The 17030-nt window shown below is 34.5% G+C and overlaps 1 protein-coding gene across 3 annotated transcripts in view; it reads left to right on the top strand.

The window, feature by feature from the left end:
* The window catches only part of dila (centrosomal protein dilatory), a 43368-nt gene extending 42006 nt beyond the window's left edge, over window positions 1-1362 (top strand). For all 3 annotated transcript variants that reach the window (XM_081751086.1, XM_081751088.1, XM_081751087.1), the window contains exon 15: window positions 862-1362. In XM_081751086.1, coding sequence (XP_081607212.1) covers window positions 862-994 — 133 coding nt within the window. In that variant the 3' untranslated portion in view covers window positions 995-1362. The remainder of the gene's footprint in view (window positions 1-861) is intronic.
* Window positions 1363-17030: the final 15668 nt, after the last annotated feature.

Below are 17030 nucleotides of genomic sequence, written 5' to 3'. Positions count from 1 at the left end.
ATGGTGAGCAACCGTGCCGTCGCATTCCGCATGATGTCTTCTCTTGACTCAAATGGGTCCCTTTTAGTAGCATTTTCAGCTTGGGAAATAACCAAAAGTCACACGGAGCCATGTCAGGTGAGTAGGAAGCCTGACGACACACAAGAATGTTGTGTTTGGCGATGAAAACCTGAATCAAATTTCGCGGACACTCAATGCCCAAATTCTTGTTCAAAATTGAATGTACCGATCCTATTGAATGGTTTCCGCTTGGGTATTGCCAAACTTTTGGGAAAATTTGATGCAATATCGCTACTCAAGTTTTTCTGTCATTTTACAAAAAACTGAAATCCAACGACTGCTTACTGCACGTCTTCACTCATTGACCCATTGCCAGCGACTAACGCTTTCTGCGACTGCGCATGAGTGTCCCCTATGCGTCTACACTGAAGAAAGTCTCCCGCGCGCAAAAAAAATCGATACTTCTGAACACACCTCGTATATATATTACATATAAATTCTAATTATGTGCTGTATTAGCTGTATTTGATACGTATAATTGTCACTATGGAGTCGAATTTAACTGTTTGATGTTCAAAGTTTGTTTACCTCAGTTACGCAGCAAAGTATGAAGATGTATATTGAATATAACGGATGCATTTATAAGTACATTTTGCACGAATGCTAAAGGAACTAGACAGGCAGCCACTACTAAAAATACACGTGTTTAATTCACAAGTGATATCCGAGTCTCAGTTAGCTCACAAATGTCTTGTTTTTCATTGAGAGTTTTATGTAAGATGGTAGAAAATAATTGATTTCTAATTTTCTTTTTTTAAAACAATGAGACTTGTATTTTAAATGAATATGGTTTGGTTTCAGGGTAAAATTAACTATATTAAAGAAGGATGAAGCGATAAATCAACTGAAGACGCAACATGAATCAGCGTTACAAAGGTGCTGCCATCTGGAAGCTCTTCTTGAAACTCAGCGTCGGGATTTCTTATTAAAGTAGTAGATGATTAATTCTGCTACAGAATAATTTTGTGTGTGTGTGTGTGATGTTTTTGAAATCGACATCCGTCCATTTGCTGTGCTAATGGAAATTAAGTCAATTAGTATTCTCCAGATAAATGTTTATGTAATTCGTATGTACATATGTACGGAATATACTTGTCCAGCTTTTATTTCGTTTTGCTCATGTCAGTTGTACAATCTCAGGAATAATTTATTGTTAATTGAATTATGTGTAACATTGTTTAAAATGATCTTTGAAGTATTATTCAGTAATCATTATTACTTCCATTTATATTATGAATTGTAATACAGAGTCTGTTATGTTAAGAAACTTCTGAGTTTCGCCTACACTTTTCTTTTTTACAATGAATTTGCTATATATCAATACTTTCTAACTGCCTGTTAGTACGGTACTTAAAAAGTACTAACAAGTAAAATTGCAGCTATATTCGAGTAATCACTTATTATTGTGCTGTTCGTCAGCTGCAGCTGTTGAGGCCTTTTAATGTTAATATAAATTCTTTTGTAAGCGTGTGGTTTGACTGTTTAAGAGAGTATTTTCTTCAGCTAAGTAGCAATTATGTTTGTTAACAAAAGTGACGACAAAATGTAATTTGAACCTTTATTGTTGATTCGTTTATTGGTCTGGATTAGATTCTTATTATCTAATAATTTGGTCATGCTATAGTGGATTATTAAACAATAAATGATTGGTCGTACAGTTTAAGTATCAAGCTCAAGAGATGGGCTTTCTGAAACGCAATGCAGGATAATTGTCTGCAAAAATTTGCTCAGAGTCAACATAGAATTCGAAGTAACCCAGCTGTTTACTTTGCTGCCTCCCTAAATATATAAAGCAAAGTATGGCTGAAACTGCTGTTGTAAGTAGTAAATTTACCTAATTTATGTAATGTATAAAAGAGATACATTTGATTTTTGGAAAATGATTTTTTTCTTGTAATGTCTCCAGAGTAATATGGTAATAGAAAGGTTTTATTTAGAATTAGATAATAATAAAATGTATTATTTTTCTTTTTCAAGTAATTAGTTCTTTTTTCTGTCATTTAAGGACATTAACATAATTGTTCTTTGTAATGTGTGCTGATACTCCGTGTAAAGATTAATGAAGTATATATGATAATGCTTCGTTACACTTGCATTTTGTTAATTGTGAATCCATGACTTTTCCACGATTAATTAGAGTGTTGTGTGTTTGACACAAATCGTGTTACATACATGGATAGCAAGTTAGTGTATTGAAACAATTCTGGAAAGGGTGGCAACTGAAGGGTGTGTATGAATGCTTTGGTTATTAAACTCAAATATGTCTTATTCTCCTCCTCAATATACCTAGTTGTGCCATAAATTCTATCACAAACATTAGTCAGGATAGAGAATACAATACTCGGAACAAAAAGGTCCCAATGGTATACATTTATTACTTGAGATACAAAAAAAGTACTGAAACAACAATTCATTCGAAGTGGCTTCCTCCGGTCTCCTCACATGGTGCAAGTATCCTGGGCCAGTCATCAATGTGGCACGGACGGTCTCAACGGGTATCTTCCTCGCTGCCTTCATGAGATCTGCTTTGAGATGGGTTAAACTGCGATGAGGTTTACAGCAGGCTTTTCTCTCAAGAACGTCCCACAAGCAGTAGTCCAGCAGACTAAGGTCCGGACTGCCAGATGGCCAATCCACAGTAACAATAAATGCAGGAACATTATCTCGCAGACACTGCTGCGTCGTCCATGTCTTGTGGGATGTAGCTGAGTCTTGCTGAAATACTAATAGTTCCCAGCAAACAGCGTCTTGTTCAAAGGTCTCACGACATCCTCTAGGACAATCCGGTTGTAGTTTTGTGCCCTAGTTTTCACCTCTTGTGGTGAACAGAAGTGAAGTACTGTCTCCCCTTGGTAGAACACCCACCTTTACTGATGTTGAATGATGACCTCTCTGGACCAATGATGTTCGCTCTTTCTTTCAGCAGATGTCCTGGCATAGATTTTGTCACGTTGTTTGTTAATTTTTTCCTCAACGGTGAAAGTCTTTTCATCTGTGAAAAGGATATTTTCATGTCAATTGTTTGCATGCCACTGGAGCAGTTGTTTCGCTCTCTGACACCTGATAATTTTAAGCATGTCATTCAAGCGATGGCCTTTGGTCCGACAATAGGCTCACATATGCAGATCATCCCTGTTAACTCGTGACATTGATTGTGTCGAAATCTGTAACTCTCTGACCATAATTTTCTGTTTCCAGAGTGGATACCGGCGTATGCGTTCTCGCACTGCTTTCACCACCCCTGGTGTCCGTTCTGGCCTTGGACGTCCGGATCTTGAACGATCATTGACAAAAGAAAGTTCACAGAATCTCGCTATGGCACAATAAACAAATCGCAATCTTATGTTCAATAGTTGCAGGAAGTTGAATATGTTCCTCGATGTTTTATCACACTTGTGTAGGGCAATTACCGCAACCCTGTTCTCCCTATTGCCCCATTCCATCTTTACAAATTGAGAATTCGTCTACAACTGGCCTGTGTTCACTGACAGAGGGTTCTCTTACATCATGCATACAATTGCGGCACCTGTACTTTCCTGTGTGCGGTTGCGGAGACGTCGTCCTTCTGTGACGAAATTTATGGCAGAACTAGGTATTTCCTTTATTCCTCGTAGCAACATTATTTAAAGCATTGGTGATATTCATATAATCTTTGAAATTTATGAGGGAGAGTTTTGTTTTTGTAACTTCATTGATTAATATGTAGAAAATGCATACAACAGAAGTTGAAAATTCCTGTCTGCAGAAGAAATATTGTTGGAATAGTTAATTACATTAGTCAGTGTACTAGTTGTTAAGTCATGACATATTCTCAAAACTTTCCTGAACCTTGAGAATAGATTGTATTATTTTGATATAGACCACAAGGAACACATGATTAAAATAGAAAGCTAACTTTGGTATTCCTTATGAGTGCTAATGAATGGAGTTCTTTCAAGAAAAAGTCGTATCTATTCTTCGGACATGTTTACAATATTTATATATATTTCCCCCTTTACATATTTGAAGTTCACTACTGGAGATGTCTCTAATGAAAATAAATAACTTAAATGCACCGATGTATTGTTGTAAATAGTGTTAAATGTACATGAAATATTGCACTCACCAACAGTTAACTATTTTAACTTACGTGTTATTAAGTGATTACAAATCACATTTCTTCTTTATCGGAAACTGGTTTGTCTTTTCAATTTTACATTATTTTATTATCTTCACACTGTGGTGTTTTTCTTTTACTGATTTAAGGAAGAAATAAAAAATATGAACTTGTACACATTGTAGACCTGAAGAAGAGAGACGATTTTTTTTCTTAAAATTCATCGGCGTTATTTCAATCAACAGCTCTCAGAAGGAATACCAATGTACTTTACTATTCAACGTGCACTATTACTTGTATTAAGTTCGTCTTAATTCTATTCACAAGCCCTGTTTCTTGATATCTTAGAATCTTTTAGATCAGCGGTTCTTAAACTTCGTGCCGTCAAGGATCTTTTGATATGATGTGCATTTTGCCGGAGACCCAACAACTGTAATAGAAGAAAATATTTTCGTTTATATGATCTATTTATTTTTCATTATACAAATTGTAACAATGTGAAGTTTAGTGCTTACGACGCAAAGGCTGCCGAAACCAGCTTCAATAATAATAAGGAAGTTATAATATAATTGCACAACATAACTATTATATTTTTCATAATGAAGTTAAATAAAATTTAATGTGACTCGCGAACTGGCGACTACATGCTCAAGAATACTCAGGGCTCTTTAGACCACAGTTTAAGAATCGTTGATTTAGACTGTCTAAATAATGTTAATTATTAAATAAAATATAGATTTGTGTATATATGTTTGATAACAAAAAAGAACGATAAACTATTTTTTATTTGTTGATGTTTTCGAGAAATTGATCATTGATGTGTTTTGAATTTTGTTTTTCTTAAGTTTATTAAGTGACAAGACATAATTAAGATATAAATATTTAATGAATGAGAATTTTCTCCAGAAAAGATAATATCTTTTGTAATTTGTTTCGTCATGAACCTTGCACTATCTGTTCTATTATTAATGATTTTTTTTCATCATTTTATAATGATGTCTGGAAGTACCAGCATTTAAATATAGTACTTTGAGCTGCGTTACCTGTATGGAAATGCGCTAGAAACAATGTAGATTCATGCGGTGAGTCTTATTATTATGATTATTTAATTTTCACAGAACTTTCATCGTGATTGTTTTATTAAGTCCCATCACAGTAATATTGGTGGTTATTAAATTTTTTGAAATATATATATATATATATATATATATATATATATATATATATAGTTGAGTTACAGCACAAGCCTGTTTGTCAACAAACTTTAAAGGGAACGTAAAGAAATTTTTGTATTGAGAAATTGCGGCCTGTTACAACCTTATATTTTTTTTCTTTCTTTCCTTCGGTAGATAAAGCATGCATTAACACAGTCGTCATTTTAATAGGTTGACTGACATGAAATCCAAATATGGATCTCAAGTACTTCCTTTTACGAAACCGTGATACCCATTTATGTGTTCATGGTTACTTGTTGTAAATTTACTCATTTCACGATGCCATAAACACACACTACCCTTGATAGTCAATGTGCTTAATTTATAAGCTACTAGCAGCGTTCACCCCGCTTCGCTGCGGTCACCCCGGAACGCAATAAACTTTGTTACTTAGATAATTTTTACTTTTTCGCTTTCAAGTGATATGATAAAAACCATAGAAGATTGCAGTAAATCTTAACATTATATCGCCTGTCATTTATGTTAACCCGCCCCGCTTCGCTGCGGTCATCCCGGTGCTGGCATATTGTAAAAGTGTCTGTAAAAATAAGCAAATCAATTAAAAAATTTTAAACAGAAGATTCAAGCTATTTTCCGCTGTATATCGCCTGTCATTTATGTTAACCCGCCGAGTGACACGGTCATGCGGGTTGCATATAAATACGTTTATTTTTACCTATGATGAACTAATAACAAAGGATTTGTACGTTATGGACACTTGAATGGTCAATTATCTCAAGACACTGGTAATTAAAAATTAAAGTGATATGATAAAAACCATCTAGGGTCCAAATCCTAATAACCCCCCCAAAATGAAAGAAATTGGTTCAGCCGTATTAGCGTGATGAGCGGACAAAGGATTTTGTACGTTCTCTTTTATATATATAGATAAGTGAATAGGAAAATGAAATCAAGCAAAAATAGGAAGTTAAAATTTTTATTAAACTAGAGTTAAAGTAAATTATATATTCAGGTATTGATGTGTATATGTTAAGTGACTGGAAAGCAATACGTTTTTAATCAAATTCTAGTCAATTATGCCTTAAAGAAGCCTTCGTACTGAAGGAAAGTACAAATCATTAAGAATAATTTATTTTGTACTGTATCATTTGTATGAGTGACTTAAATTCATTTTTAAACAAATCATTGTATTTTTTGATTTATTTTCTTTCCCATTGCAATGGCTCTTCCAATATATTGCGAGCTTTCGAGAAAAGATAGTATAGAGCAGGGATGGGGAACCTGCGGTCTTCTGGGACTGTTGTGAATAATGCTAAATGATGATCATTTAGTGCTTTTCACAATCCCAGAAAGCCGCACTTTATGGCTGAAGGCTACAGATTCCCCACTCCTAGTGCAGAGCTTAACGTTCCTTTTCAGCCGTATGTTATATGGTACCTGAATATTCCACTTAATGTAAGCACGAACTCCCGTAAGAACATCAGGAAGCAGAACAGCATTGTGTAACCATATGTTTCTTTGTAACATGAGAAGGATATTTCAACAAGTCCTTGTAATAGAGAGTGGTCTTCTGTTGGTCTGCTGGAAAAGAAAGTGACGTTGCAATTTTTTTTACCCTCTTGTGTAGAAAGAGATGTACAAACTTAGTGAACACGTTGTTTGATCTGTCCATATTTAATATGTTGGGTTACTTTAAAAGTACTACTTCCGTGTTAGTGATACTATTATTATTATTGATAGATATTAGCAAACTGTATTCACCTTAGGGCCGTATGGATAGTCATTCTGCGGGCTACGTGCGGGACACGTGATAATTTGCGTTGCAGAGTTCTCCCACAGAGTCAAACAAGCCCGCAACCTCCCCGTAAGTCAAGGGAATAGCTAGGGGTGCTTCAATGCAACCTCTGCTAGCCTGTAGCAGATTCAGTTGTATAAAATGCATATGCCTCGTGCTGACAAAATATTGGAGTATGTTAATGAGTTTTCCGAATTCGTTGAGCTGATTATTATCGTCAGCTTGCAAACTAACGCATCCTAGAAACGATTACATGTTATCCTATTGTAATCTAATTATTTTATTACGAAATCCACACGTAGTATTTTAGAAGTTTTTTTTGTTAAGGTAGAGGTGGCTTTCACGTGTGCAGATTAATTTTATCAGTGGTTTCCCGTAAGGTACAAATGTGCATCCCAACATATGCTACATACAAGACAGTGCAAAATAATAATAATAATAAATAAATAAATAAATAAAATTGAGAATGCTATCAGGGCAGGAGCATTGAAGGGGGTTCACGGGAGAGTACGTCCATACATAGCAGGCGCGTTATCGACGGAGGTTATAGTGCAAGAAACATAGGAATAATAATCTTGGATAAAGGAGAATAGTGCAACAAACCCTTGACATCGTATTCACTCATTTGAACTGAACTATAGCCCTTGTAATGATTTGATACTGGTAACATTAAACTTCTAAACATGAAATACTGGTTTCCTACATTATACAGGCATGTTCTGACAGTGGGAATTATTACGGTATCTCGGACAATCCTCCTTCATACGCACTCACACATTTTAACAGTAAAATTACTATTCGTCTGACGAATAATTCTTAACAGTATCAAATATGGCATTGATTTGTGAAGAAAGTGTGATGCAGATATGGGCGGTAAGTCCAGTAGCTGAAAAAATATTATTATTGCTTCGTTTGGCTTTCTGTGATTTCAGCCTTTTCTTTAAACAGTCTTCGATGACATAGCATAAAAAACATCAAAAGGCAGTCATTGCCTCGTGATATACACAATTTTAGGAAACAGTTCGATTTTTTTCTTTTTGAGTTTGGTTCTTGTAACGTATACGGGTAACGTTACATTCTATATTTTTCTTGTTGTTGCATAGTGTTTAAATTTCTTTATTTCAGGTTGTGTTAGGTTATACTTTATTCCTAAAAGTATTAAGTTGTGTTTAATCTGTTATTATCCGTGATTCGTTCATTATAATTATTATTTTATACTGGTGCCATACGTGGCCTACGTAATTTCGATCTGCACCATAGCCTGGGTATGTGTATTTTCTACCTACGCGGTAGGCTATGTGATTATATCTAGAAACTAGTTAGGCATTGATTCAGTATTAATACGTAACAAATGTTTTATGTTCGATAAATATTATTGGCCCGCGTATAATTCATCTGTAGATCTTATCTGTATACGTAGACTTCGTTAGTGAAGAGAAACCTCATTAACTAAATTACTACATTGAAGATGAAATGAAATTTAATGTAGCTACCCATTGCAATAAAAAAATATGTATTACCCTTTTACTCTCAAATATAACCTATAATAATAATTGCAGATTTAAGTAAAAATTTTGCTATTATATGGAAATGTAAATATGTATAAATATTCTAGATTATGTGGAAATGTATGTTTGTATACATGTGTATGCATATTTTAGGCTTAGCTTAAATGAAATTTACATGAGAGAGAAGTTATTCTCTTTACGGTTTTCATTTGTTTACATTACTACAAGTATTACGCTGCGCTTTTGTTTGAGAAGAGTACAAAGAAGCGTCACATGGCGGGAGTAAGCGAGAATAATACATAAATTTTGTATATACGTTGCAGACTTTAGTTTAGGATTTATATATATAGATAATAGTAATATTGCACAACTTTAACTTTGAGCGGGGAAAAATGTTCAGTTTTATTATTATTATTCGTGATGTGAATTATCATGTATAATGTGCGAGTAAGCACGTAGTATGTGAAGTGAGGGAAGAAAAGTCTAACATGGTGATTTAAGTGACCCGTGACGCAGAGTGTCTTAAAGTTGAAATTCTTTGGCGAATTGCTGGTTTTTTTTTTTTTTTTTTTTTTTTTTTTTTTTTTTTGAAGAAATCTATCAAAATCTATTATTAGGACCAACCTTTAGTACGTTTCGGTAGATTAAGAATGCTCTGCTAAAAATTTGAGAAACCTATTGTGGATTGTCACGGGATAGTGTTTATCCGGCCTAGTAGAATGGCCCTATGGAAAAAGAATAAGCTGTGATGAGCGTCGCGAGACGACCGGGCACCAATTTCTCATGGAAGTGAAACCTGGTGGAATCCCGAAGCTGATTGACAGCGTGTAAGCTACAAAATACTCTCAGTGCTTCAGGTAAAACAAGTTTTTCTTAAACTTTTAGACACGTAAATTTTCGAAATTTTTCAAAACCAAGATGGCGACTACCACGCTACCATCATCATAATATTTCTACCGAAGTAACTTTTGAGTAACAGTGTTTTTAATATCTGCTTTATGTGTTAATAATGGTCAATACAACAATGTCGGGTTAATCTTTGTGCGGCTTCACACATCTTAAACATTCCGCAATTGTCTCTCCACTAATGTAGTCTCTCAGAATTCTTGAGAAACATGATAGCGATCACAAATAATTTCTGTTGCTATGGTAACGATGCATATCGCCAAATGTTAGGTTTCTTACTATTTAAATAGTCTGAACCGTAGAGATAGGATCAGGTTGATGACATCTAATAACGAAATAATTACCTCACTTGTAGGTGTACTTACGGCATCAGATTGTTGCACTTATTTATTTATGATAGACTGATCTGTTATGTTGAATTGATTTTTTTTTCTTTCTTTCCTTGGCACTGCATTTAGGTTGAAACTTTCTTGGCGCTGCATTTTGTAATTCTTCCAACAAAAGATATGTGTCAATAATTAACTTTAAGGTGCTGTCTGGTAGATTTTTTTGTAGTGCATGCATGTTGATTTGTATATAGTTCATGTTTCCATTATTTCATCATTTTGGGTTTTGTGGCTGAGTTGAGAAATTCAACGTTATGACCATATATAGAGTGATGCCTCATATCTGCCACTACTTCCTTCTATAATGAGGTTGAGAAGGAGTATAAATTGTGGAACACAATAGAGGATAATTAATCGCTTATATAAACCCACATTTTTTATAAAGACAGCTTAATTGTTAATTGCGATTTCATGAGGAGTCATGAAATAAAATCTTGTTGAAAAAGGAGAATTACAATGTGCCATACCATACTTTATTTTACATTACAATGTGCCATATTAGTTTACGCTTAGATGATTGTAGATCAGTCTGGAATAGCATCAAAGTTCGTTTCATGTGATACTACAATGAGGTACTTATGGAAACAAACAACATGAACTGTATAATTTTATTTTACTGTCAAAAGAATACAGATTTTTTAAGAAATCGTATAAATATGTTGAATATATTTACATATTTTTTTTCTCAATCAGATGACGTTTGATGTAAGCTATATTGCTAATAATGTCAAAATTTCGTTTTTTCTCTTGTATGCTGTTACCTGAAAATAATAAACGAGATCGCTGATATAAAGTGGAACTATCTAATTTAGCCTTGTAAACGAATTAAATCAAAATTATGGCAGTTGAGCATAAGTAAGCAAGTAATGCTTTATAAGTTCTTACGAGCGGGTACTGTCTTAGGAAGGACTCTGGAAGACGAGTCAGAATGCGTTGAATATAAACCATGAAAATAGTTTTATAACTGGTATATATATTTTTTTTATGACGTGAAAGTGAACTTTACAAAATTGTCTATATCATTCAGGATTTCGATTCGTTTCGAAATTTTACTCATTCCGGGCTTTCTTCTTTCTGTAATGAGAGAAAAGACCGTTACATTCTGTCATCAGCACGCCATTTGAAGAACCAGATTTTTGAGAAAGCTTAGTGTAGGGAACGATTTTATACCTAAGGAGCACTTTACTTTTTTAACGTCAGCTAACCTTACCCGCATTTAATGTAAAAGGGACAAAATAGTTAGTGAAAATTCGATGGGATTGCTTCAAAATCAATTGACCTGTTTTCTAAATTATTTAATCTATTAAATTACAAATACCTGCAGAAAGTTACGAAACATGCTAATATTATAGCTATTCATGCGCAGGTCTAAACTAAATCAGTACGTAGTTTCGCTTTCATTTGTTTTCATAGTTACAGTCACTTGTTTTGGACTGCCATCTATTCACAAGAATATAAAACATTCAATAGCTCTATGATCGTGTAAAAGTTGTTTCAAGCCCATTCGAGACTCTTGTTTAAGTGTCTTGAACAATACTCCTTTGAACATGTAAATTTGAAGTATTGAATGGTCTTGTTCAAGCTTTCTTGGATCCTCTACAAGCAGCATAACTAAGTTCAGATAGGGGCGCAGCATGGGGGCCCGAGTAATAGCGAGCGGGTGCGTCCATAGGGAGCAGGCGCATCAGCAATTGGGATATACGTATATATACGAGGATAGTGAAAGAGCACACTTACACATACAATACTTTCATTATTACTTAACATTATTTTCAATATGCTGTCATTGATGGTAATTACATATATTCACACTTTCATTCCTTCACGAAAAATGTAGGGCTTCACTCGTATTTTAACTATAAATTTTCTATTTGGTAGAATCTTCTGTCCGAGTGAACACCTAATTCGATTACATATATGACCACCATCGCAAATTTGCCTATTCCCTACGGACGCACCTCGACTATAGCCCTTCAGCTTCCCCTTGACAATACCGTAATAGATGAAAAAAATGCTTGTAATGAGCAGCTTGCAAAGTTTGGTGCCAGGTTTTGAGACATGTGTCTTTCATTATATGTACTAATTAAGTATGTATGTGTCTTATATAATTTTACGCAATTGGTTGACAACACTTTAGGAATAAGTAGATAATAAGTTTTACGCTATTCCCATGGAATTTTCCCCAAAAATACTGTATTTATAGACATAACTTTTATGCCCTCCTCAGGTTAACCTTTACTGGAAAATTGTTTAGAGAATACATTTTCGAAAATACTACGGGCTGATTTTGTCAAAAAAAAGTTACAGTGTGTATGTAATTTATTTCTAGTGGATCTCTATTGTAAAGCTACACTCTCACGTTTTTTTTAGCTACATATCCTCCTCATTTCTTTTTGCGAGTTAACAGACTTTACCTGAAATTTTAAAAAAGAACTGTATTCTTAATTTACACCGTTATTTTTTCGCTTTTTTATATCATCGTTACATCTTTCTGCGAGTTAACAGACTTTATCTGAAAATTAAAACAGAACTGTACTCCTAATCTACACTGTTATTTTTCCGTCTTTGCAAGAACAAAGTTCAGAACATTTATTACATTTTTTGATATAGCAAACATTGCATCTATGTATTTGCTGCTTACCATGTTAATGCTTCATCATAGTAGAATTGAGTTTCGGAGTTTTACCTTGAACTTTTTTTGACAAAATTTTAGGCTCGCTCGAGGTGTGGCTAGACCAATCAGCCCTCAGTGTTAACCGTACCTGAGGGATCACTTTGGAAGGTTGAGGTATCCCACAGGTACTCCCATGCGCAAAAAATATTGCGCGTATACTGTAACTCACGATTTTTCGCAATTATTCCATTTTCCTTATGTTTATGGGTAAAATTCAGTTATTAGTATGTGGAGATAATAGAAAGCAATCCATCTAAGGAGATATTTCAAAAAAATGTAATAAAATAATAAAAATATAAGCAAAAAACAAAATTATGTTCGGTTTTGTGTATACTGGCAATAATGTTTTCGAGGGATTTTTTGCAGTAGCACAGCACGATTGCAGAGGGAATAACTTTAGTTGAATCAAGGAACTGGAAAGTGGACTAATATATTGCATTTATTGGCTTAAATCTAGGGTGTAAATTGTCTACCAAATATAAATTAGCTTCTGTAACCAAGATGTTATACGGAAGTATAGAAACAAAGAGAAAAAATGTTGTCTTAAGTTTGGAAGTGACATGCTCTATAGCCATGAGCATTTATTTGTTAAGAAAAAGACAGGCAACAAAAGGTAGTCTGTGTGGTCAAGTGGGTAGAGTGGCGGACTAGTAATTCTTATATTGTTTTGACACCAGATCGAATCCCATGCGATCCCATCCAATTTTTTCTTTAAAAAACATTGTAGAAAGTGTATAATTTTTATGTTAATAAGAACCGAAACAATATAATAATGAAATAACTTTTTGTTTTTTCTGATGACGTATTTATTTAGAATTAGTGTATGCTGTTGTATAGCTTCTTTTATCATCCTCTTTTCTTGAAAAAAAATTGTCTCCAATAAAGTATGAAAAATATATATAGACAGAAAGAGACATCTTAGTATCAAACGTGATTAATCGTGATGAATTAAACAAGTTTCCCGTTGTTAAAAAAGAAAACTATAGAAAATTATTGAATTTGGTCTTTAGGTTTTTAGCATGCTATATATATTCTTTATAAGACTATACTTTATAAGGGAAGATGTGCGATCATACCCACAAATTTAACTAGTGAGTGAAAGATGTTTTCGGCACAAATATTTTACAGGTTTAGGTGCATGAAACACCAATACGCCATGGTCTCGACCTTTGTTTATTCCACATTATTATCCGACATATCATAGCAGGTAAAAAGCAGCATCAATTGTCAAGAAGAACTGCAAGTTGTGGTCTGTTTTCGATGCTCCGGACTCGATCGCCTAGCACGCCCGTCTATACCATGACTCATACGTCTATCATTCAGTGCAGGCACGTATCCAGCTTTTCTTTTCGGAGGGGGCCCAACACGAATTCTCGTAAGCATGTAATTCTAATGTTTCAAAAATATCAATAATAATAATAATAATAATAATAATAATAATAATAATAATAATAATAATGCAACAGTTCTGTATTTCTCTTAAACGTTTCTTACTTTTCATTTATGAACCGGTCAAACTGCATTGTAACACAAACGAAATCAAAAAATATTTTCTAGAGACATGTAAGGAAAACTGTCTGCTACGTATATCACATAAAAAAAATAGCAAATGGCTATGAGTGTAGCGTTCTAATACAGTAATGTTATAAACAAAACGGAAACGAAATTATAATCCCATTTAAAAGTGTGCTTTAATTCCACCTGGTTTCAATGGCATTACGGTATATTCTTACAAGTAACACTCCGATTTTGATAAAATTTGGCAGGTAGATACTACACATAAAATAAACGAATACATGTTTCTTTTTTTCTGCGGAAAAACGATTTTAGGGAACAAAAGCCCCCACCCAAAATTTTGAAAATTGACGCCCGACAGGCAAAAACAAGTGGACCAAAGTGAACGAAATTGTGCACAGATATGGCAGACGCAAAATGAAGGAATACGTGTTTTGTATTTTCCTGGAAAAAACGGTTAGGTGGGGCACAGACTCCTCCAAACCTTTGATCACGAAATATCAAAAGTGCTAGTAACAATATGTCAGATGTGTGTAAAGGACGAATTCCAACGACACTTTGTGTATATACGATACGCAAAAACTAAACGAATACCTTTTTTTTTTTATTTTCTGGCGAAAAAATGGCTTTTGGGGGCAAAAGCCCCCATCCAAAATTTTGAATGTTGATGCCCGAAAGGCAAGAAAAAGTGAATCTAAATGAAAGAAATTGTGCCCAAATATTGTAGACGTAAAATGAGGAATACGGGTTTTGTATTTTCCTGGAAAAAAGAAAAGAAAAACGTTTGGGTGGGACACAGACCCCTCCAAAACTTTGATCGTGAAATATCAAAAGTGCTAATAACAGTATGTCAGAAGTGCCCAAATTTACATGAAGAATTGGAACGACACATTGTGTAGGGACAATACACAAAAAACAAACGAATACGGTTTTTTTTTCTGCGAAAACATGGTTTTAGAGGGAAGAATTCCCCACCCAAAATTTTGAAATTTAAGGCCAAAAAGGCAACAAGAAGTGCACCGAATTGGATGAAATCGTGCACACATATTCTAGACGTAAATTGAGGTAATTGTGTTTCGTATTTTCCTGAAGAAAAAAAAACCGGGTGAGTGGGGCACGGATCTTTTTAATTGGTTATTACGAAATATCAAAAGTGCAAATAAGTATACGTCAGAAGTTCCTAAAAGTATGGAGAATTGCAACGAAACTTCGTATAGGGACAATTTGCAAAACAATAAATGAAATGTGTTTTAATTTGTACGGAAAAACAGTGTTGGAGCCTAGAGCCACTCCGAAAAAAAAAATATTACCGTAAAAGTGCAGGAACGAGTGGACCGAAGCAAATGAAATTGTGTGTAGATATTGTATAGACTGTATGTAAAATAAGGACTTTCGTGTTTTTAAGATGTCCCTATCAATTTTGGCACATCAACAGCAAACAGGAAATTAATCGGCACGTGTTTTTGTTTATGCGGAAAATCATTGTTAGGGTTAAAGTTGCCTCGTGAAATACTATAAAATACGCTATACTGTTTGTGATTGTTGTTGATCTGCCAAATTTGAATAAATCTGATGGAGACACTTGTGAAACAGGAGAGGCTTTATTTATCATATCCAATATCTATAGACAATTTCATTGGCTTCGGTCCACTCCTTCCGACACTCAACACCACGGTCCACTCAACAGTATTTTTCTTTTCAGGAAAATACGAAACACGTATTCCCTCATCTTACCTCTACAACATTTGTGAACAATTTCATTCAGTTCGGTCGATTTCTTCTTCCCTTTCGGGCGTCAAATTTCAAAATTCTGGGTAGGACCTCTTGCCCCCTAAGACCGTTTTTTTTTTCACAGGAAATAAAAAAAGCCGTATTTCTTTATTTTTTGCTTATTGTCCTAACACAAAGTTTTGTTCCAATTCTTCATGTAAATTTGGGCACTTCTGATATACTGTTATTAGCACTTTTGTTATTTCATGATCAAAGGTTTGGAGGAGTCTGTGCCCCACCTAACCGTTTTTTCCAGGAAAATACGAAACCCGTATTCCCTCATTTTTCGTCTAAAATATCTATGCACAATTTCATTCACTTCGGTTCACTTTTTCTTACCTTTCAGGTGTCAACTTTCAAAATTTTGGGTGGGGGCTTTTTCCCCTAGAACCGTTTTTCCGCAGAAAATAAACAAAAACCGTATTCGTTTATTTTTTGCGTATTGTTCATACACAACGTGTCGTTGCAATTCTTCATGTCCTTTACACACATCTTACATGTTACTAGCACTTTTGATATTTCATGATCAAAGGTTTGGAGGTGTCTGTGCCCCACCTAACCGTTTTTTCCAGGAAAATACAAAATACGTATTCCCTAATTTTACGTCTGCAATATCTGTGCACAATTTCGTTCACTTTGGTCCACTTGTTTTTGCCTTTCGGGCGTCAACTTTCAAAATTTTGGGTGAGGGCTTTTGCCCCCTAAAACCGTTTTTCCGCAAAAAATAAAAAAGCACTTATTTGTTTACTTTATGTGTAGTATCTACCTGCCAAATTTTATCAAAATCGGAGTGTTACACTGGGGAAGTGTTACTTGTTAGAATTATAACAACAACTCATTGCCCACAGTTTGAACACTGACTCAAAGTAATCTGATATAAAAGAACCTCAAAAGGAAAAAAGTAGGTTTATTAAAAAGTGTTTGAGGTTTGGAAAGGGACAGCTTCCAGGACCTCACGCTGGATACGTCCCTGAGTCAATGCATTATATTTGTTTCTTGCAAAACATGATTATTAGATGAGTGATATGTAAAATTATATCATAGTTTGACTTTTAATAGGTCTTTCCTTAACACACCCATATTATCCGGCATTCTGCCTGTCTGTTTTATGTCGGATAAACGAAACTCTACTGTATTTCCAAAGA

This window comes from Thermobia domestica, chromosome 3 (assembly GCF_964235325.1).
Source record: "Thermobia domestica chromosome 3, izTheDome1.hap1.1, whole genome shotgun sequence".
NCBI lineage: Eukaryota > Metazoa > Arthropoda > Insecta > Zygentoma > Lepismatidae > Thermobia > Thermobia domestica.
The sequence above is the reverse complement of the archived record's forward strand: the minus strand, read 5'-3'. Positions and strand labels throughout refer to the sequence as shown.